The 23,792-nt window shown below is 38.2% G+C and overlaps 4 protein-coding genes across 4 annotated transcripts; 3 read left to right on the forward strand and 1 right to left on the reverse strand.

Moving 5' to 3' along the window:
* Positions 1-451: 451 nt before the first annotated feature.
* LOC310829677 (olfactory receptor 13H1-like) lies at positions 452-1,372 on the forward strand (the record flags this gene model as incomplete). The annotated part of the gene is made up of 1 exon (XM_083708401.1): positions 452-1,372. The coding sequence occupies one exon, from the start codon at positions 452-454 to the stop codon at positions 1,370-1,372; it is 921 nt and encodes a 306-aa protein (XP_083564527.1).
* Positions 1,373-5,881: 4,509 nt separating this feature from the next.
* On the forward strand, positions 5,882-6,802 carry LOC310829674 (olfactory receptor 13H1-like; the record flags this gene model as incomplete). Its single annotated transcript, XM_083708398.1, has 1 exon — positions 5,882-6,802. The coding sequence occupies one exon, from the start codon at positions 5,882-5,884 to the stop codon at positions 6,800-6,802; it is 921 nt and encodes a 306-aa protein (XP_083564524.1).
* A 3,579-nt stretch (positions 6,803-10,381) lies between these two features.
* LOC310829676 (olfactory receptor 13H1-like) lies at positions 10,382-11,302 on the forward strand (the record flags this gene model as incomplete). Its single annotated transcript, XM_083708400.1, has 1 exon — positions 10,382-11,302. The coding sequence occupies one exon, from the start codon at positions 10,382-10,384 to the stop codon at positions 11,300-11,302; it is 921 nt and encodes a 306-aa protein (XP_083564526.1).
* A 5,370-nt stretch (positions 11,303-16,672) lies between these two features.
* LOC310829653 (olfactory receptor 13H1-like) lies at positions 16,673-17,662 on the reverse strand (the record flags this gene model as incomplete). Its single annotated transcript, XM_083708374.1, has 1 exon — positions 16,673-17,662. The coding sequence occupies one exon, from the start codon at positions 17,660-17,662 to the stop codon at positions 16,730-16,732; it is 933 nt and encodes a 310-aa protein (XP_083564500.1). The 3' UTR covers positions 16,673-16,729.
* Positions 17,663-23,792: the final 6,130 nt, after the last annotated feature.

Consider the following 23,792-nt stretch of genomic DNA (forward strand, 5'->3'; position numbering starts at 1 on the left):
CAGATGGTCTGTGGGAGATGTATGCTATACTATTAAGTGGTCAGACCCCAATGTGTGCCAAGATTATGCGTGATCAGCCAGCCATTTGATGATGAAATTAAATCAGCAAGATACAGAGGAAGAAATGGCAGATCGATAGGGGATTTCCATAGTTCGCAATGCATTTATACAAACTTTTTTCTTTTATAACTAAACTATTTCTCAGTTAAAGAGGATAAAATGTAAGCAAGTTACAAGAGTGCCTGCATGGCTTCCCTTAAAGAAACATGGTAAGATTTTCCCTCAAAGAAACATGTGTAAGATTTTAAAAATAACTGCATGTGAATCTTTAGCATTTTACATTATGTTAATGACTGAAATACCTGAATACCATTGACTAGCAAGTTGGTTATTTCTTTTCTTTAGAAAATCCCATTCTCAGTGTCTTTGAAGATAATACTTGATTCAGGATATGGAAGAGGAAAATGAGACTGCAGTGACTGAATTTGTCCTCATCGGCTATTCTGGTCGACCAAAGACAAGAATGGGATTAATTGCTTTCCTGACAGTTGTCTACTCCATAACCATTGCGGGAAATGTTCTTATTATTTTGGGCACCATTGCTGATCCTCGACTCCACAACCCCATGTACTTTTTCCTTGGTAATCTGTCCTTCCTTGACATTGGATATTCAACCACTTCCATCCCACAGGCCATTGCAAATCTCCTGGTTGACAAACCTACCATGTCCTTTGCAATGTGTTCCTTGCAAGCCAGCAGTGGTGTCTGGTTAGGAACGACTGAATGCTTCCTGTTGGCTGTTATGGCTTATGACAGGCTTATAGCCATTTCTAGCCCACTACATTACATGCTTATTATGAACAAGAGATTGTGCATTCAGTTAGCAGCTGGGACATGGTCAAGTGGCCTTTTTTTAGGGGTTATTCCCATTTATGCCATGCCAGCTCGCTTTTGTGGGAGAAATGTGATCAATCATTTCACATGTGAACTGATAGCTGTTATGAAGCTTATTTGCTCAGATACCTCCGTGAGCCAACTGCTTATGTTCTTCTCTGGATCCCTCTCATTGCTTGTTCCTTTTGCCTTTATCCTTTTCTCATATTTACGCATTATTGTGGCAGTTCTGAGAATCCATTCATCAGGTGGGAGACTAAAGGCTTTTTCCACATGTGCCTCCCATTTGACTGTGGTGACCATTTTCTATGGCACTGCTATATTCTCATATATCCGACCCCAAACTAAAACCACAAATGAACTGGATAAGGCAATTTCTCTCTTCTATGGAACTGTGACTCCCATGTTAAACCCACTCATCTATACACTTAGAAATCAAGAAGTAAAAGGAGCCTTAAGAAGACTTATTGTAAGGTAAAGGAATTATTTAAAGGAAACAAACAAATGGATTCAACAATGAAAAAACAATCAAGTTCTGGAAAGATATAGTCCCTCCTATTGAGAAATGGTTAATAAAATTATGGGACTTAGCTGAGCTTACAAACCTATCATGTTTAATCAGGAAAAAAATCATTATATTCTTTTTTTGGGTTGGAAACCTCTTATGAACATTTTGCATGAAAGAGAAAATGAACGTGTAGTAACTGGATTTGAAGATTGAAAGAAAATATTGGTTTATAAAAATTAAATCGTTTGATATCCTTTTGAGTGAATACAGAGAATCAAAAGTCTTTTCATCTTTTACTTTTTATTTTCCCCCTTTTACTCCCTCCTTTTTAATAATAATTATAATAATAATAATCTTTTTCTGAAGTTGTAGCATTCTGAGTTACCACCAAGGGCATTTTTAATTGTGAAGTCACATCTTTGAAATTTCCTCACCAGAGAATGATACATAGACAGTTCAGTAATATCCCCCCCCCCCCGTTCTTTCCTCTTTTTATTTAATATTTATGTGGGTTGATATTCTAGCATCTATTGCAGCCCTCCTCCCCTTTATTTTAAATGGGTGGTTTTCAACTATGTTTTTTTCAGAGTGGATTCAATAGGCCTCAGTAAAATCAGTGTATTTTAATTAGTCTATGACTGCAGTCAGTTTCAGAGAGGGCAGCAATCCCATTTGCCCATGTTCATTTTTACCTAAATGAAAAATTATTTGGAGGCTTAATTTCTTTCTTTAAAGATTAACAGCATGAATTTTGCATGGTGTGAGGCTGTTCTTAGGTTGCTGAATCAGTGACATTCTTGGGAATATACTCCAGCGGGAATGTAGAGGAAAACCATGGTTTAAAAATATTAGCTAACTAAGAAACAAAGTAATAAGTCTTATAGGGCTTTTCTTTCATTTAATACCAACTACTAATAAAGGACACCCAGGAGAAATGACAAAAATATTTATTGTAAATACCCAGTTACTTAGAAGGTTTATGCAACTTTTAATCTGTTTATAATTTATTGTCACTTAAACTTTTCAAAAGTGTTAAATTATTACTGTAAATTGTTATTTTAATAGTTTTATCTGCTTTGAGAGTTTTGTTTGTTTGTTTGTTTGTTTATTATTTGTTACCAAACAATGTATAATTTTTTTACATCTTATGTAATTGGCAAATAAATATGTTTAAGATTTCACATTCAATATTATTGAACTTTTTAAAAAAAACAACAACATACTTTTCATTTTTTTAAACAAATCTGAAACTATTAACCAAAGTAAAAATGATGGCTCATCAGCCTTGACTACAATATATTTCATGATCATCCCAGGGAAGCAATTTCCAGCTATTTCCTCTCCACCCTTAAGGTTCCCCCAGTCCTGTCTAGATCTATTCTAGATGGTTGCAACATGTCCCCGCCCCCAAGAGCAGACGTAGATGGATAGGAATGGCAGAAGGAGGAAGAGAGCTGATGCCGACTCCACAACCCCATGTACTTTTCCCTCAATAATCTGTCCTTGTTTGACATTCTTGGATCCTTCTTGGATATTCAACAACTTCCATCCCACAGACCATTGCAAATCTTCTGGCAGACAAACCCACCATGTCCTTTGCAATGTGTTACTTACAAATGAGCAGTGGTGTCTGGTTAGGTATGACTGAATGCTTCGTCTTGGCCATCATGGTTTATGACCAGTATATAGACATTTCCAGTTCACTGCATTACATGCTAACCATGAACAAGAGGTGTTGTGTTCAGTAAGCAGCTGGAACATGGAACACTGATGTATTTTTAGGGATAGTCCCATTTTATGCAATGCCAGCTCACTTTTTTAGAAACAACATGATTGTCCATGTGACAGGTGAAGTGAAGGCAGTTCTGAAGCTTACCTGCCCAGATACCTCTTTGAACCATCTGGTAATGTTCTGAACTGGGGTTCTCACATTTCTTGGCCCTTTTGCCTTTATCTTTTTCACATACTTGCGTATTATAATGGCCACCCTAAGAATTCATTGATCAGGTAGCAAGTTGAAGGCTTTCTCTACATGTGCTTCCCACCTGACTGTGGTAAGCTTTTTCTATGGCACTGCTATATTTTCATACCTCAAGCCCCAAAGTTAAGACACTTGAGAGCTGGATAAAACTGTTTCTCCTTCTATGGGGTAGTGACACCCATGCTAAAGCCTTTCATCTACACACTCAGAAATCAGGAAGTAAAAGGAGCATTAAGAAGACTTGTGTGAAGGGAAAAGGTGCCACAGTAAAACAAGGAGCAATCTTTTATCTGGACCTCTTCTGTTAGTATTGCTAATAAAAGATTCTTGCAAATCTTGCTGACATGTCAAAGGTAAACATTTTTAGGTAGAAGAATCTCCATCCATGTCATTCAATGGCAAATCTATTAAAATTCTAAGGAGATGTATGTAGATAAAGGGAATTTGGAAATCAACTCATCATGAAATGAAACAGTGAGGGGGATGAGTTTGGAACTGCTGTGAAACACAGGTACATTAAAAGTCACCTTATACAAGTTATGACCACCGGTCCATCTGGTTAGGTATTGTCTTCAATGACTGGTGGCAGCTTTCCAGGATTTCAGGCAGGGAGATTCGCAAACCCTACCTGTAGTTGTTGGGCAACTTTTCATTTAAAATGTACTCAACTGCTGTGTTATGGACCACCCCCACATATAACACACCAGATTTCTTTATTTTTCTTTGCAATATGAGCAGGTACACACAAAACCCTGCATTGCATGGAGAGTGTTCTTGAGGCTGTTGAATCAATGAGGCTCCTGGGACTATGTAGCCAAGGGAATGCAGAATAAGGATGCAGATTTAAAAATACTAACTAACTCAGGGGAAAATGGCTTTTCTTTCCCCGAACATATATCTACTGCCTTCTGCACCATCATTCTCTCTACTGGGAACATTTTGAAACTTTCCAAGCACCAGAAATTAATACTTTATTAATGCTATCCTTTATCCTGTGTACCCATAATGTTATAAAACTTTCCCAGACACAGGATCCATACTTAGCTCAGATATTGATATTTCAACATACTTCTTGTTTTTTATTTTTTACCATTCATATATGAAAGACTGCTCTGGCGGGCTGTCTTTGGTCTGGTTGTGACCCATGAGTGAATCATGATCCACTAGGTGAAGACCAGTGGTTAAAAATGTCAACTCTCAGTTTAATAACAAATGCTGATGCAGGATATCCAAAATGCTTTGAAGGTCAAAGGCATTTCAAGGTATTCACTGTCTATTTTAAAAGTATATTTCTATATGTATTGAATCAGCAGCTGTCTCTTCTTAAATGAGAAAATGAACTTGAATGATGTATTCATCTTGTTAAATATACTGGGAAGATTAAACAAAATGAAAACAAATATTCAAATGCACAAAAACAGCAATTAATACATCTGCATTTATTGGTTTGGGCATCCATTGTAAGCACATACAATATGCAATGACAGAAATCATATTTGTCTGATAACCTCCAAATAAACGTAGAGTATATCTGATAGAATTCAATGTGTCTTTACTTAAGATTAGACATGTTGTTGGATGCAATCCTATATGAATTTACCTTCACAAGTCCTAGTGATCTCTGATGTTAGTGGGACATAATTTGGAAACAGAAATTCAATTCTACTGTTATGCAGGTTTGCAGAAGAACAATTTTCCATTATCTTTCTGCAGCCGTTTTGGAAGGTCAGGGAGATTCCCTGAACAATGTATTGCTTCAGTGGCAGGGGAAATCACAAAAGTGTAACTTGAATCCTGAGTTAAATGAATTTAAGTAAGTTAGCATAGTAACTTTCTCCCATTAGTCCAATTGAATTAAGACAATATGGAGACTTCTGCATAAATTCAAAGTACAAGGTTTAGTTATTAAGTGGACTGTGTGATCTTTACTGCATTCTCCAGAAAGATCAAATGTTGCCCCTCATTTTTAGTGCCTGTTCCCAATGCATCCATGAGGAAATTCTTATATTTCTTACTTTAAAAAGCATTCATTCAGAATCAATTCCATCATTTCACTGCACTCAGGTGACATTTTTATCTTTTCAAATGATATTAGGAAAAATTCCTTATCTTACCTGAAAACCTGTGTGTGAGCCATCCATTTGATGATGAGAATAAACCAGCAAAATACAGAAGAAGAAATGGCAGGTTGATAGGGGATTCCCATAGTTTGCAACGCATTTATACAAACCTCACCCCCCCAACCAATCGATTTCTCAATTAAAAAGGATAGAATGTAAGCATGTTAAAAGAGTGCCCACATGGCTGCAATTTAGTTTTGATGTAATTTGAAAAGGGAGTAAGATTTGTAAGGTTTTAAAAGTAACTGCTTGCGATTTTTTTAGCATGTTAGAGTGTGTTAATGAATGAAATACCTGAATGCTATTGACTAGCAAGCTGGTTATGTCCTTTCTTTAGAAAATCACATTCTCAGTGTCATTGAATATTTGATTCAGGATATGGAAGAGGAAAATGAGACTGCAGTGACTGAATTTGTCCTCATCGGCTATTCTGGTCGACCAAAGACAAGGATGGGATTAATAGCTTTCCTGACAGTTGTCTACTCCATAACCATTGCGGGAAATGTTCTTATTATTTTGGGCACCATTGCTGATCCTCGACTCCACAACCCCATGTACTTTTTCCTTGGTAATCTGTCCTTCCTTGACATTGGATATTCAACAACTTCCATCCCACAGGCCATTGCAAATCTCCTGGTGGACAAACCCGCCATGTCCTTTGCAATGTGTTACTTGCAAATGAGCAGTGGTGTCTGGTTAGGTACAACTGAATGCTTCCTGTTGGCTGTTATGGCTTATGACAGGCTTATAGCCATCTCCAGCCCACTACATTACATGCTGATTATGAACAAGAGATTGTGCATTCAGTTAGCAGCTGGGACATGGTCAAGTGCCTTTTTTTTAGGGGTTATTCCCATTTATGCCACGCCAGCTCGCTTTTGTGGGAGAAATGTGATCAATCATTTCACATGTGAAGTCATAGCTGTTATGAAGCTTGTTTGCTCAGATACCTCCGTGAGCCAACTGCTTATGTTCTTCTCTGGATCCCTCACATTGCTTGTTCCTTTTGCCTTTATCCTTTTCTCATATTTACGCATTATTGTGGCAGTTCTGAGAATCCATTCATCAGGTGGGAGACTAAAGGCTTTTTCCACATGTGCCTCCCATTTGACTGTGGTAACCATTTTCTATGGCACTGCTATATTCTCATATATCCGACCCCAAACTAAAACCACACATGAACTGGATAAGGCAATTTCTCTCTTCTATGGAACTGTGACTCCCATGTTAAACCCACTCATCTACACACTCAGAAATCAAGAAGTAAAAGGAGCCTTAAGAAGACTTATGGTAAGGTAAAGGAAATATTTAAAAGAATGAAACAAATGGAATCAACAATGAAAAAAACAAGCAAGTTCTGGAAAGATATAGTCCTTCCTATTGAGAATTGGTTGATAAAATTATGGGACTTAGCTCAGATAACAAACTTAACATGGTTAAGCAGGAGAAATCATTATAGACTTCTATTAAGGATTGGAAACTTCTTATGAACATTTTGCATGAAAGAGAAGATGAACATTTAGTAAATGTATTTGAAGATTGGGGAAAAAATACTGTTTTATAGAAAATAAAATAGTTTGATGTCTATTTGAGTGAATACTTTGAACAACTAATTATATTTCGCTTACAGAGAATCAAAAGTCTTTTCATCTTTTACCTATAATCCCCCTTTTACTCCCCCTTATATTTTTCCTCTTTCTTTTTCTTTCTTCCATCTCTCTAACCTCCTTCCTTCTCTTTGCTCCTGATTCTTTTTAGACTAACCCCCCCTTTATTCAGGTTTATTTTAAAAAGATACTTTGTGCTGGGTATAAACTTTTTCATATCTTTTGATGACTATCAGTAAAAACAAAATGTAAAAAGAAAAACGAATTCACAAGCAAGTACCTATACTCATACACAGTCAGTTTAAAAAAGTCAGGATGTAACAACTTGAAGAGAGCAACAGTGTAAATTGGTAAATGACAGTAAAGAAGGCCCTGTCTATTAATCCTAGTAAATTCATTTATCTTGATCTTGGGCTTATGAGCAGGATCTCTTATGCTGATTCTTAAGACTTGAGTACTTTTATCTGTTGGCATATTCGCCTTCCTCAACCTGTAGATGGCTTTCAAAGTTCAATAGCAGCACTTTCAATTGTGCCTAGATATGCCCAGTAAACCAAGGGCCATATTTAACATTGTCACTATTATCTATGACACAGTAGCCCTTTGGAGGTTTTATGCAACTCGGTTGTAGGAAATAACAGGGTCATGCCTTCAGACCCTGAGCCGCTGTCCCTGCCCTCTTGTGTCCAACTCTTGGACTATGACTAGGGAAAGGAACTCAGCCCAAGGGTCCATATAACTCAGCATCCTGCTGTCACAGTGGCCAGCCATATGCTCATGGGAAATCCCCAAGCAGAACCTGGGCACAAGTGTACTCTCTCCTCCTGCATTTTCCAGCAACTGATATTCCGAAGCCTCTAACCATGGACACTCTACATGTGTACAGAGGTGTGGAACCTCAGATCCAGGGGGTGTATGCAGTACTCATGCTTGCTCTGTCTGGTGTTTCGGACTCTCACCATGCCACACCCCTTTGCCTTTGAAAATGACCTTTCTCCTCAAGTGCATGAATGTATTATTGAACTGCTTGCTTTGATGGAAGAAAGAGCTATGCCTGTATAAGCCTTTGATTTTTTCATGGCAGAAATGCAGCCTATAGGGGAAAGGTTGTATTTTGTATGTTGTTCCCCACACTTTTTGCCTCTGAGCTCAACTGCTTTTACCTTTGCTCTCACCACCAGTAGTATGTGATCCACCCCCCAGAAAGCTGTTCAAGTAAGAATGTGAATCTTCTGGTGGACAAACCCACCATTTGCAGTGTGTTACTTGCATATGAGCAGTGGTGTCTGGTTAGGTATGACTGAATGCTTCCTCTTGGCCATTGTGGTTTATGACCAGTATATAGCCATTTCCAGTCCACTGCACTACATGCAAATCATGAGCAAGAGATGTTGTATTCAGTTAGCTGCTGGAACATGGAGCAGTGGTGTATTTTTAGCGATAGTCCCAATTTATGCAATGCCAACTCACTTTTGCAGAAACAACATAATTAGCCATGTGACATGCGAAGTGAAAGCAGTTCTGAAGCTTACCTGCCCAGATACCTCTTTGAACTAACTGCTAATGTTTTTAACTGGGATTCTCACATTTCTTGGCCCCTTTGCCTTTATCCTTTTCTCATACTTGTGCATTATAATGGTCATGCTAATAATTCATTCATCAGGTGGCAGGTAGAAGGCTTTCTCAAGCTGGCTTTTCCCACCTGACTGTGGTAAGCATTTTTTTCGGCACTGCTATATTTTCATTCCTCAAACCTCAAAGTAAAGACACACGAGAGCTTGATAAAACCATTTCTTTTTTCCTGTGGGGTACTGACACCCATGTTAAACCCCCTCATCTACACACTCAGAAATCAGGAAGTAAAAGGAGCATTAAGAAGACGTGTGGGAAGGGGAAAGGCACCACATTTAAAGTGGATGAATGATTCTACAACTATTGAAAAATCTATTTTAGGCAGGGAGCAAGGTTTTATCTGCACCTGTTGTGTTAATATTGCTAATAAATCTAGTTGCAAATCTAGTTGACATGTCAAAGGTAAACATTTTTAGGAATAAGTATGTCCATGTCAGCTTTCCAGGATTTCAGGCTGGGAAATTTGCAACCCTACCTGGAGTTGTTGGGCAAATTTGCAATCCTACCTGGAGTTGTTGGGCAACTTTTCATTTAAAATGTACTCAATTGCTGTGTTATGGACCACCCCCACAAAAAACGCACCAGATTCCTTTTTTTTTCTTTACAATAGGAGCATGTACAGATTCAATTCTGCATTGCAAGAGAGTGTTTTTGAGGCTGCTGAATCAATGAGTCTCCTGGGACTATGTACCCAAGGGAATGCAGAATAAGGATGTGTATTTAAAAATATAAACTAACTAAGGAAAAAGCCTGAGAGAAGGGCTCTTTCCCCCCATATATGAACAAAACATATACCCACTACCTTCTGCTCTGTCCTTCTATCTACTTAGAACATTTTGAAACTCTCCAAGGATCAGAAATTGATACTTTATTAAGGCAATCCTCTATCCCATAATGTTATAAAACCTTTTCAGACTCAGGATCCACTTTATCTCAAATATTAATTTTTCAGCCAGCTTCTTATTTTTTTTTACCTTCCATATCTGAAAGACTCCTCTGGAAGACCATCTTGTGTTTGGCTGTGACCCATGAATGGATCATGATCCACCAGGTGAATACCAGTGGTTAAAAAATGTCAATTCTAATTTTAGTAACAACTGCTGATGAAGGACATCAAAAATGTTTTGAAGGTCAAAGGCATTTGAAGGTATTCACTGTCTATTTTAAAAGTATATTTCTATATGTATTGAATGAGCAGCCATCTCTTTTTAAATGAGAAATTGAACTTGAATAATGTATTCATCTTGTTAAATTTTTTGGGAAGCATAAACAAAAGAAAAGAAAAATTCAAAAACATTTAATTCACTCAGATTTATTGGATTAGGGATCCATTGTAAGCACACACAAAATGCAGTGACACAAATCGTGTTTGTTTGATAACCTCCAAATAAACTTAGAGTGTATCTGATTGAATTCAGTATTTCTTTACTTAAGATTAGACATGTTGTTGGATGCAATCCTATATGAATTTACCTTCACAAGTTCTAGTGATCTCTGATGTTAGTGGGATTGTGATTTTTTTTATGAAGTTAGAGTGTGTTAATGACTGAAATACCTGAATGCTATTGACTAGCAAGCTGGTTATGTCCTTTCTTTAGAAAATCACATTCTCAGTGTCATTGAATATTTGATTCAGGATATGGAAGATGAAAATGAGACTGCAGTGACTGAATTTGTCCTCATCGGCTATTCTGGTCGACCAAAGACAAGAATGGGATTAATTGCTTTCCTGACAGTTGTCTACTCCATAACCATTGCAGGAAATGTTCTTATTATTTTGGGCACCATTGCTGATCCTCGACTCCACAACCCCATGTACTTTTTCCTTGGTAATCTGTCCTTCCTTGACATTGGATATTCAACATCTTCCATCCCACAGGCCATTGCAAATCTCCTGGTGGACAAACCCACCATGTCCTTTACGATGTGTTATTTACAAATGAACAATGGTGTCTGGTTAGGAACGACTGAATGCTTCCTGTTGGCTGTTATGGCTTATGACAGGCTTATAGCCATTTCCAGCCCACTACATTACATGTTAATCATGAACAAGAGATTGTGCATTCAGTTAGCAGCTGGGACATGGTCAAGTGCCTTTTTCTTAGGAGTTATTCCCAATTATGCCCTGCCAGCTCGCTTTTGTGGGAGAAATGTGATCAATCATTTCACATGTGAACTCATAGCTGTTATGAAGCTTGCTTGCTCAGATACCTCCATGAGGCAACTGCTTATGTTCCTCATTGGATCCCTCACATTGCTTGCTCCTTTTGCCTTTATCCTTTTCTCATATTTACGCATTATTGTGGCAGTTCTGAGAATCCATTCATCAGAAGGGAGACTAAAGGCTTTTTCTACATGTGCATCCCATTTGACTGTGGTAACCATTTTCTTTGGAACTGCTATATTTTCATATATCCGACCTCAAACTAAAACCACAAATGAACTGGATAAGGCAATTTCACTCTTCTATGGAACTGTGACTCCCATGTTAAACCCACTCATCTACACACTCAGAAATCAAGAAGTAAAAGGAGCCTTAAGAAGACTTATTGTAAGGTAAAGGAATTATTTCAAAGAAACAAACAAATGGAATCAACAATGGAAAAAGAAGCAAGTTTTGGAAAGATATAGTCCCTCTTGTTGAGGAATGGTTTCTTTTTAGATTAGGATTTTTTTGTTCTGGTTTATTTTTTTAAAAAATACTTTGTACTGGGTATAAACCTTTGTATATCTTTTTAATGAGTTTAAGTAAAATTTAAATGTAAAAACAAAAACATACCCACAAGCAAGTTCATATACTCATACACAGTCAGTTTAAAAAGTAAGGCTGTATCAAGTTAAAATGAGCAACAGTGGGAATTGGTCTCCCAGGGTCAACACTCTTAACTATACCATGTTGAGTCAAAGTTGCTCCAAAATGAGTTGACAATAAAGCAGGCCCTGTCTCTTAATCCCAGTAAATTCATTTATCTTGATCTTGGGCTTATGAGCAGGATCTCTTATGCTGATTCTTAAGACCTGAGTACATTTATCTGTTAGCATATTGGCCTTCCTCAACCTGTAGATGGCTTTCAAAGTTCAATAGCAGCACTTTCAATTGTGCCTAGATATGCCCAGTAAACCAAGGGCCATATTTAACATTGTCACTATTATCTATGACACAGTAGCCCTTTGGAGGTTTTATGCAACTTGGTTGTGGGAAATAACAGGGTCATGCCTTCAGACCCTGAGCCGCTGTCCCTGCCCTCTAGTGTTCAACTCTTGGACTATGACTAGGGAAAGGAACTCAGCCCAAGGGTCCATATAACTCAGCATCCTGCTGTCACAGTGGCCAGCCATATGCTCATGGGAAATCCCCAAGCAGAACCTGGGCACAAGTGTTCTCTCTCCTCCTGCATTTTCCAGCAACTGATATTCCGAAGCATCTAACCATGGACACTCTACATGTGTACAGAGGTGTGGATCCTCAGATCCAGGGGGTGTTTGCAGTACTCATGCTCGCTCTGTCTGGTGTTTCAGACTCTCACCATGCCACACCTCTTTGCCTTTGAAAATGACCTTTCTCCTCAAGTGCATGAATGTATTATTGAACTGCTTGCTTTGATGGAAGAAAGAGCTATGCCTGTATAAGCCTTTGATTATTATTTTTCATGGCAGGAAAGCAGTTTTTAGGAGAAAAGCAAGTATTTTGTATGTTGCTCCCCACACTGTTTGCCTCTGAGCCCAACTGCTTTTACCTTTGCTCTCACCACCAGTAATATGTAACACACACCCTGAAGCTGTTCTAGTAAGAATGTGGATCTCAGACTTAAAAAGCTTGCCCACCTCATCTCCTTTACACGCATTCCTCTAAATTATAGACAGTGATGCTGTGGAGTTTGTGAGGCCATAAGGGGTAATGAGGATTTCTCTTCATGCTTGGCCGCTTAGAACTGGAGCAACTGGTCTTTGTAGGTTTAATGTCTCCTTAATGAATGATTTGATCTTTCTTTTTCTGCTATAATATGTCCTTCCTTCCCCCTGGTTAGCTTCTTAGTCAAACACTTAAATACAAGGTTTGAAAAGTTCCCTTGTCCTTGTTTCTAGCCCATCAGGCACCTCTTGTTCAATTTTGGCAATTGTGCAGTCCGAGAAGTCTGTCAGGCTTAATTGTTTAGATTTTGTTTTTGATCTGGTTAAGCAACCTGGCTCGGAGGGCTCTCGCTGCCACTTTTTTCCCTTAGCCATCAATCCAAAGCAATCCTCCTTCATCAAACTTAATTAAAATCTGGCACCACACTAGTAAGGAGTCCAGCAGTTACTTGTCTTTCAGCTGATTAAGGCAGAGGAACACAGCTGAATCACTCTTCTGATAGGCACACATGTTGAGAACGATAGGAAGAGTCCTGGTTTGATTGATCTTGCAGCTAACAGCCTCCTGAATAGCAAGGCTAATAGCCTTGGCTTGTTTCAGGGCTCTCCCCAAGGATGGTCAGTTAAGTGAGTGGGTTTGGGGATGAAAGGTGGGGGTGGTGATTTTGGAGTTGCTGAAATTCTGTTCAATATTGAAAACATCTCAACTGTGTGAGATAACTATATTTGGGGGTGTGCTGTGGGAAAGGTCAAATATAATTTGTATATAAAGATTAAGCCTTCCAATCATATGCTACCAGCAGTGATTACAACATATCCCTGTGTATATGATGGCAGAATACATGCTTGGAGGCTTTCTATCCTCTGTCAAATCGGATCCACTTGACTGAGGGTACATGTTGCGATTGGATCTCTGAGCATGCCCCACTATCTGGTGCAGGCAGGGTAAGCCTGTTCCGGTCCAGTTGGTCATTTTGCAGTCACTTGGACCCTAAAGCCAATCGCTTAGCTTGTGGGGTAGCTGTGAAACAATATAAGCCCTATGGGATGTTTGCTGGACCTCTTTTGCCTTGCAGAGTGGAACACCCACCCACCCACCCACCCTTTCCTTTGTGCATCTGGCCTTGCTATGCACTTTGTTGGTCGCCTGTTTTGCAATGGGGGCCTGGTAGGAATTTTTCAATCTGGCAGATTGGCAGGGCCATTTAATTTCCACCTACCGCATAGTAATCGCTACAACCTTGTAAGGTTTAGCAGTTAGGCATTGGAACAGCAATGTGGGGGGGGGGGAGGGAGGAGTGGCCATCACATACCCCTCCAAGGTCAAGGGTATTCCATTAAAGGAATTCAGGGGTCAGTCTGGATCTTGTCCGAAACTGCGTGGTAGGGGCTTGGGCCATGCCAGGACCCCATGGGGACACTGGGAGTGAGCTCAAGTTGGTTGCCACTGGCGGTGCTCCCTCTGGCGATGTTTCACCCTTAACAGACTCCCTGCGATGTGAGCGGGAGTCTGATATAGTCTGTGGGATTCCAATGCCTAAGCCAATACCACTCAAATTCTGTATTTAATAAAGTTAATTGCCCAAAAACTTAAACTAAAATCCTGTGTCACTGTGTCTCATTTTGGGGGGCTGGTCCAAGCGCAACTGCCTCCTCTCCTAAAGTTTTCCTCCTTGCCTCCCCACAACTATTGAATAAATGGGACCTGGCAGAAATCAGCAAGAGGGAAAGCTGAAAATGATCTAATCTCAATCAGACTTTGAAGAGGACTTTGTTTCAGCTTGAGAGAGATATTTGAACTGCAGAAGGCTATTTCTGATGTACACTTCCCTGAATACATTTAAAAAAGAAAATAACCTTAATATATTTTCCCACTCATGCAACAACTACATTATGAAGCAATTCTTAAGTTTCTTGGAATGCTATATGTTCCCTGATGGGATTCAAAGTTAAGACCTAATTAGTGCTGTTGGGCTCCAGTGGGAAAATGTCTTTCTGCAGGAAATTAACAGTACTCTGCTTCATAGTTTCTTACTTTGACTTGGAAGAATATCAGGGTACATGATGGGACCTAACAGATGTTCAAATCTCAAAAAAGGCAAATTGGGAATACTTGAGCAGTAAACTCATGCCACTGTTATTGAGGTTCTCATCCATTTTTTTAAAAAAATATATATATTCATAGATCTATACTTGTATTTGTTTCAAGGCTGGGTTATAAATAATGCTGACACTAATACTCCTATTAATGATGCAAGAATTTTAGATACGTGAAATACTCATTGTGGAAGGAGATTTTGATAAGACAAAGCATATTAACCATCATATAAGTGTTTTGTCAAAAAAGAAAAAGTCAGTCGATCCACCCCCTGTTAGTTACCCGAAAGTGAATAAGCTCCCCATAGTGTTACTTGCCTAATTCAATTTTGTTTACAACAATTATACTTTTGCATCAATAGGAAGAGGAGAGAAATTTAATTTTGTTTGTATTTAAAGGAGAAGTTGCCTAATTCACACCTCTTGAACAAAAACACAAACCAATACACAACTAGCCCTCAAAATTTACATGTATCTGAATTTTGTGACATAGGTCACAAAGCAAACAAAGTACATATATTAAACTGAGCATAAAACTGCATATATTAATCCAAAATGCACTACATTTGCAAAATTGCCTGCAAAAATGTGTACCATAGTGAAAACTGCATAACAAATGAATTTATTAGGAGAAATTTGCACTAAATGTTGATGAAAAATTGTACCTATGTTTAAGGAGAAATCATTGGATTAAAGCTGGCCAAAAGTCCAGAGGTAGCATGATTATCAATTTACGATGGAGTGGAAGGTTCACAGGCTATGAAGGACTTGCTCGCAAATTTATTGACAGCTGTATGAATTATGATAGCTGGGAAGTAGCAAGCAGAATATAAAATTGAAGAATGGTATAAACAGGTGTGGGATATATCTATTAATGATAAATTAGCATGTGCCATTAAGGTAAGATAAGGAATATGCAGGAGAAATGATTTCGAGGAGATATGAGAAGTGTTTGTAGAATTTGTACTGTTAAAACGGAAAGGGGTCAAACCATTGCAAGAGGTGTTGAAATTTTCGGAGGTTGGATAGTTATAATGGAATGATCTCAGTGGTGGAGTTCACATTTTTATTCTTATTTATTTATGATTGTTACTTTGTCAAAATAAGAATAAGAATAATAAGAAAACAAATACAAAAAGCTCATTGAATAAAAGCTTGGTTTTGATCAACTGCCATTTCGCTCCTCCTCTTCTGTTTCTATGTGCAGATATTTTCCTCGGGTTGCAATCAGAGGGAGGGGAAAGGACAAAAAAAAAAAAAAGAAAGAAAGAAGTCCATCTGCTTAGCTGGAATCAGTAACTGCCATTTTAGCTCATTTTCTCCAATATTTGTCTCCACTGTGGCAATTACAGTTGGTCACCATAGGACCAGTTGTGAATACAATTTAACCTTTGGTATCTGAGTTTGCTCATTTTTCTCTTATCTATGGTGTCTGATTAACCTTTTTACTGAATAAATTAATGAGCCTAAGTTAATGATGCCCATCAACTTCAATGGGTCTTCTCTGAGTTGGAATAGCATTGGATACAACAAAATACAACAAAATACAAAGGGATTAGGAAATAGGGACATAAGTGGAAAGCAAATACATTTGGGTGTTATGGTTAAGCCTACAGGCTGGTATTTTGTAATTTAACATCTACAACATTTAGAAAATTGTAGTCACTTTAATCAGACCATTTCAACTATTTATATGCTAATGCAGAAATTCTAATCATACAACAGTGCATTTTGTATTAAGTTGGTTTGTATTGTGCATGTACACGACTTCCTTAGTTTTAATCTCCAATGGTAGATTTAAACACTCTTAGGAATTACTTGCTTTGACATGAAAGAAGCTACTTTTAAAACAATAAATTTATCTTTAGCATATCAGTTATATTTTCAAGGAGCCTTTATTTCCATTTTAACACAACATATTCAGATTTCCTAGTTTCAAATGAATTCAGTAGCTTTTAAGGTTGTGATAATAACAGAAGCAATAACAGCAAGAGGCACAGAAAATATTTCAATCCTCAATATGATCAAGGTATCTTTTTCATGAATCCACTTTCTTTCCCACAAGTCTTCTCAAGGCCCCTATAACTTCCTGATTTCTGAGAGTGTAGATTAATGGGTTTAACATGGGAGTCATAACTCCATAGAAAATAGAAATTATCTTGTCTACATCCTTTGTGGTTTTAGTTTGGGGGCGGAGATATGAGAACATGAAGGTGCCGTAGAATATGGATACTACAGTCAAGTGGGAAGCACATGTGGAGAAAGCCTTCATCCTGCCCCCTGCTGAGTGAATTCTTAGAATTGCCACAATTATGCGCAAATACGAGAAAAGGATAAAGCTAAAGGGACCAAGCAAAGTGACACTCCCAGTGAAGAACATAACCAGCTGGCTCAAGGAAGTATCTGAGCAAACCAGCTTCATAACTGCTTTGACTTCACATGTCAAATAATCAATCATATTTTTCCCACAAAAGTGAGCTGGTATGGCATAAATGGGAATAACCCCTAAAAATAAGCCAATTGACCATGTCCCAGCTGCTAACTGAATGCACAGTCTCTTGTTCATGATTAACATGTAATGCAGTGGGCTGGAAATGGCTATAAGTCTGTCATAAGCCATGACAGCCAACAGGAAGCATTCGGTCACTGCTAAGTAGGCACCACCACTCATTTGGAAGTAACACATGGCAAAGGACGTGGTGGGTTTGTCCACCAGAAGGTTTGCAATGGACTGTGGGATTGAAGAAGATGCATAGCAAATGTCAAGGAAGGACAAATTACTGAGGAAAAAATACATGGGATTGTGAAGCCGAGGATCAGTTGTGGTCACCAAGATTATAATAAAATTTCCTACTACAGTGATAGCATATACAACAATCAGGAAAACAATGAGTCCCATCCTTGTCTTTGGCCGACCAGAATAGCCAATGAGGACAAACTCAGTCAATTCAGTTTCATTTTCTTCTCTCATATCCTTATTCAAATATTATCTGCAATGACATACAAAAAAAGAAAGAAAGAGAAAGGGACCTCATTTTGTAATATCTGCATGGTATTTTGCTAGAAGGTTTGGGAAAGTATGTTACTGTAATAATGAGAACAGATTACTGATATAAAAAATCTATTGGTTCATTATCAGCTATCAGCAAATCTAAGGAAATAGTGTTGCAAACTTGCTTTAGAGAAATTCAAACCCTTTGACATTTTCTGTGTTGAAGATTCTTGCACTGAGCATAGGGTACAGTGAGCCTAAAGGATCCCTTTTGGCAAGAAAGAGATGAGGAAAAATGAAATCAGAATAACTTCCACTATGATCAATTTCAAAAATAATACTCAGAAACCTATTATCTCTCTAACTGAGCAACTTCACTATTACACATAATTTAAGAAATTTGTGTCCTACATTTAAATACCTGTGAAACAATTTACATAAAAATCCAACTTTTAAATATTATGAAGTTTAATCCAGCAGCATTATATCCTACTGTATTTCTACAAATATGTTTCAAGATCCAATATTTTGCAGAAATATTGACTTAAAATTGAATATTTTATAGTTATATTTGTATTACAAACAAATTTATTTATTTTGTCACTTTTGACATAGCTTTTTAGTACATAACGCTTATGCTCATTTTCATGGATAAACCGTTTAGAGAAGCAAGGGTGACATTTACTCCTTTCTGAATTTCAAAATAAATGCAGTTGTTTCTTGAAAGTCCCTGTATTCTTGGCCATCCTTCTGATTCGTCACACTGAGCAAAATACAGGGCTGTAAAAGATATAGCTAAGTAGAAGAAGCTGTAGTGCTTCTTCTCCCCCCCCCCCGACCCCACACACATTATGCATTCTTCTAAGCAATACAAATGAACCAGATCAGATTGGAGGAACAGTCAGAGTTCCAGATCAAAATTCTACAAAAACTACTATAAGGTGGGGTAATGACAATAAAACTAACATGGCAAAGTATATAAACAACTAATACCTTTAAGTGTTTTGGTCTTTCCAAACTTCCTGAATGTCCTTTGTCAACATTTGGTATTAAACTGAGATGCAGGACTCTTCAAACTGTACTGGAATTCTAGTAAGCCTTCAGTGTATCGGATGAGAAAGACTGAAATCGTTCCAGTGGACAATAAAAAGCAAGTTGTCAGTTCACTGTTCAAAATAAAAATAAAAATATGGAATATGAAGAAGGATTCATGTTGCATGAATCTCTGAAAAATAATGCACTAGAACAGCACAAGATAGCATATTTATTTATGCAATACATGTTTCCTTTAATAAAGTCTCATTTTATTTTCTATGAAAAATTCAGGATTCTCTAGATATAGTGGAAACATTTCAGGAGGGATAGATTGCTATTTTGTTCTCATGAAAACTTGGAACTGAAAGAAAAGTCTAGGTGTTTTAGTTAGCTCAATTAGATGGGCAATATTTTAAAACCACTTTCTCCATTATTCCCTGTGGTGGCATAATCCCTGGAGCATCAGTGATTCAGCACTCCTAGGGAGGCTGCATAATAAGAAAAGCATAATATAGAGCATAATATACACATCAACATAATAAAATAATCATAATAACAGACCCCTCCCCTTTTAACAGGCCATAGATTATTTAAAGAATGGGGGTTAATAGAAATGCTTTTGCATGGTGCCGAAAGACATGCAATGATGGGTCCATGTGAGTCTCTCCAGGGGAACATTCCACAGATGGGGAGCCACCACAGAAAAGGCCTATTCTTGTGTTGTCATCCTCATAACCTCTCGAAGGAGTGGGGACATGGAGAAGAGCCGCAGCTGACAAGTGTAGGATCTAGGTCAGTTTGTATGGGGAGAAGAGGTCCTTAAGATATTGATGTCCTGAGCCATGTAAGACATACTACATCAGCATTGCACTCTGAATTAGACTGTGTGATCCTTGCTGCATTCTCCAGAAGGATCCATAGTTGCCCTTCATTTTTAGTGCCCCTTCCCAGTATATCCATTAGCAAATTCTTATATTGATTAATAAAAAAGCATTCATTCAGGATCAATTCCATCATTTCACTGTAGTTAGATGACATTTTTATCTTTTCAAATGATACTGGGAAAATTTCCTTGTTTTGCTTGAAAACTTGTGTGTGACCATCACTGTTTGCCTCCTTTCATTGGTTTCAATTGACAACTATTACACCTAGCTGCATCTGAAAGAGTGAAGAAATTTATCTTTTGAATATCAGTTATATTTTCAAGGAGCCTTTATTTCCATCTTAACACAACACATTCAGCTTTCCTAGTTTCAAATGTATTCAGTAGCTGTTAAGGTTGTGATAATAACAGAAGCAATAACAGCAAGGGGCACAGAAAATATTTCAATCTTCAATATGATCAAGGTATCTTTTTCATGAATCCACTTTCCTTCCCACAAGTCTTCTCAAGGCCCCTATAAGTTCCTGATTTCTGAGAGTGTAGATTAATGGGTTTAACATGGGAGTCACAACTCCATAGTAAATAGAAATTATCTTGTCTACATCCTTTGTGGTCTTAGTTTGGGGGTGGAGATATGAGAACATGAAGGTGCCATAGAATATGGATACTACAGTCAAGTGGGAAGCACATGTGGAGAAAGCCTTCATCCTGCCCCCTGCTGAGTGGATTCTTATGACACCATGTCCTTTGTGACGTGTTACTTGCAAATGAGCAGTGGTGTCTGCTTATGTACAACTGAATACTTCCTGTTGCCTGTCATGGTTTATGACAGACTCATAGCCCTTTCCAGACTCACTGCATTACATGTTAAACATGAACAAGAGATTGTGCATTCAGTTAGTAGCTGGGACATAATCAAGTGGCTTATTTTTAGGGGTTAGTGGGAGCATCTTAAAATATGGTCCTGGTTGTGGGAAGGCCATCAATCCAGTTCTCTCCACCCTGGAGTGGGTGGAATAATATCCTCACACCAAGGTGGCACCACGATCATCCCAGGCCTCTTGGCCAATCATTTCAAGTGTATTGGCAAACCAGTCATCGTGTTCCCACAGGGTTACATGCCTTCTGCGGGCCTTTGTCCTGCATTGTTTAAAATTTAGCATTGTATATTCGGCCAAATTTATCCCTGGGGTGTCTAATAAAATTGCTGTTGCACTGTCTCAATTTTGGATATACTGCTTCAGATTATTGGCACCAGAAGCACGATGGCTGCCCAAGCCTTCTGAAGACCACCTCTGGAACCTTGGAAGCATATATTAACACAGGGAGTAGTCGCCTCCTTTGCCCCCTCTACTCAGGTCCTACCAGAAAGCTTGGGCTGATTTTATAGCCTTTCGTGTGAAGACATTGGCCATTGCCTCGGGTATTCCACCAACTACAGATCTAAGTTTGTCATTCTCTCGCGCATTTGTTCCAGCTGGGGTGGCCGGCCAAGACATTAAGAATTTAGTCTGCCGCTATTTCATTTTTTAGCAAATCAATATTTGCTTTTGACAGCACAGAGGGGTCCCTGCCTGGTCAAGGATGTCAGGAGGTTTCTGCAACTCAGGCCTCCTGGAGCTGGCCCTTTCCTTAATCACAGTGATGGAACTCATCTAGCTAGGCACCAGTTTACCAGAGTGATGAGAAAGGCTATTCAGGCCTGTGGGCTTCCAGCGTTGGAATATGCAGCCCATTCTTTTTGAATTGGGGCTGCTATGACGGCAGTGCATTGGGGTCTGTCTGCAAGCAGAATTAAAAACATGGGTCGCTGGAAGTCCCATGCTTACAGGGGTTACATTTGGAAAACCCATAAGTTTGGTGCCTAAATCATATGTTAGCAGCAGCAATGACAACATATCCCTGTGTCTATGATGGTACAATACAACCTTGGAAGCTTGCTATCCACTGTCACCTGCCTCCTCTCCTAAAATTTTCCTCCTAGCCTCTCCACAACTATTGAATAAATGGGACCTGGCAGAAATCAGCAAGAGGGAAAGCTGAAAATGATCAAATCTCAGTCAGACTTTGAAGGGGGCTTTGGTTCAGCTTGAGAAAGATATTTGAACGGCAGAAGGCCATTTCTGATGACCACTTCCCTGAATACATTTAAAGAAGAAAATAACCTCAATATATTTTCCCACTCAAGCAACAACTACATTATGAAGCAATTCTTAAGTTTCTTGGAATGCTACATTTTCCCTGATGGGATTCAAAGTTAAGACCTAATTAGTGCTGTTGGGCTCTAGTGGGAAAATGTCTTTCTGCAGGAAATTAACAGTACTCTGCTTCATAGTTTCTTACTTTGACTTGGAAGAATATCAGGGTACATGATGGGACCTAACAGATGTTCAAATCTCAAAAAAGGCAAATTGGGAATACTTGAGCAGTAAACTCATGCCACTGTTATTGAGGTTCTCATCCAATTTTTTAAGGAAAAAATATATATTCATAGAACAATACTTGGGTTATAAATAATGCCGACACTAATACTCCTATTAATGATGAAATACTGTTTATGGAAGAAGATTTTTATAAGACAAGGCATATTAACCCATCAGATAAGTGTTTTGTCAAAAAAGAAAAAGTCAGCCGACCCACCCCCTGTTAGTTACCCAAAAGTGAATAAGCTCCCCATAGTGTTACTTGCCTAATTCCAGTTTTGTATCTCTCAAAATTCCCATTCATCTGAATTTTGTGACATAGGTCTCAATGCAAACAAAACGCATATATTAAACTGAGCATAAAATTGCATATATTAATACAAAATGCATTACATTTGCAAAATTGCTTGCAAAAATGTGTACCTTAGTGAAAATTGTATAGCAAATGAATTTATTAGGAGAAATTAACACTAAATGTTAATGAAAAATTGTACCTATGTTTAAGGAGAAATCACTGGGTTAAAGCTGACCAAAAGTCCAGAGGTAGCATGATTATCAGTTTACGATGGGGTGGAAGGTTCACAGGCTATGAAGGACTTGCTCACAAATTTATTGACAGCTGGGAAGTAGCAAGCAGAATATAAAATTAAAGAATGGTATAAAGAGGTGTGTGATATAGCTATTAACGATAAATTAACATGTGCCATTAAGATAAAATGGGGAATATGCAGGATAGTTACAGTGGAATGGTCTCGGTGGTGGAGTTCACATTTTTATTCCTGTTTATTTATGATTGTTTCTTTGTCAAAATAAGAATAAGAATAATAAGAAAACAAATACAAAAAGCTCTTTGAATAAAATTCTACATATGTACAAATCTATAAGAAAAATAAAATGCTAATAAATTTTCAAGGATTTATTAGAAATAATAAACAAAACAACAGAAAGTGATGTAGAAATGCTGAGACCTGAACTTAAGACAGGAAAAAAAATGATAACCACATCTACAGATTTGTCCATCCCTGACCCCTGTCAATATGGTCACTGGTCAGCGATGATAGTAGGTGTAGTCCAAAACATCTGGTGGCCACCATGTTGGCTACCCCCCCACACTAGATGAACATATGAAAAATGAAAGGACCTGGCATTATTATAACAGGAGATACAGAGGTTTTTCTATCCCTGTTCAGCAGCTACATTGTAGCCTGTTTTACAAGCTGGCTGCATCTGAGGGAAATGGCAGACATTAAAGCACACTACATCAATTCAGCTGAAACCAGGACATTCTATACAAGATCTCAAAGTAGCTGTTTTACTACAAAGGAATTTCAGAAATAGACTGGAAAGAGAAGCTGCTGAATTACAACTTATCACCAAACTTAAAACCATGGAGAAACCTGGCCTGAACAAAGACCTTGGATTCTTATCTCATTATACATGACAAAGCCATTTTTCACCTTTTCACCCCTTGCTTCTCCCTGTAAGACCTATTGCAGTCGTTAAGAGTCGTCAACAGGCTCATCACAGCTATCTGCCAACCACCCATTCCCACCACCCTTCTGAGTAATACCCCTCCCCACCTTCTCACTATATAGAAGGGTCTGGAAACTTCTGTTTCAGTGTACCTTTATTTACATTATACACAACACATTCAGCTTTCGTAGTTTCAAATGTATTCAGTAGCTGTTAAGGTTGTTATAATAACAGAAGCAATAACAGCAAGAGGCACAGAAATATTTCAGTCCTCAATATGATCAAAGTATCTTTT

This window comes from Podarcis gaigeae (genome assembly GCF_964106915.1).
Source record: "Podarcis gaigeae genome assembly, chromosome: 13".
Lineage (NCBI taxonomy): Eukaryota > Metazoa > Chordata > Lepidosauria > Squamata > Lacertidae > Podarcis > Podarcis gaigeae.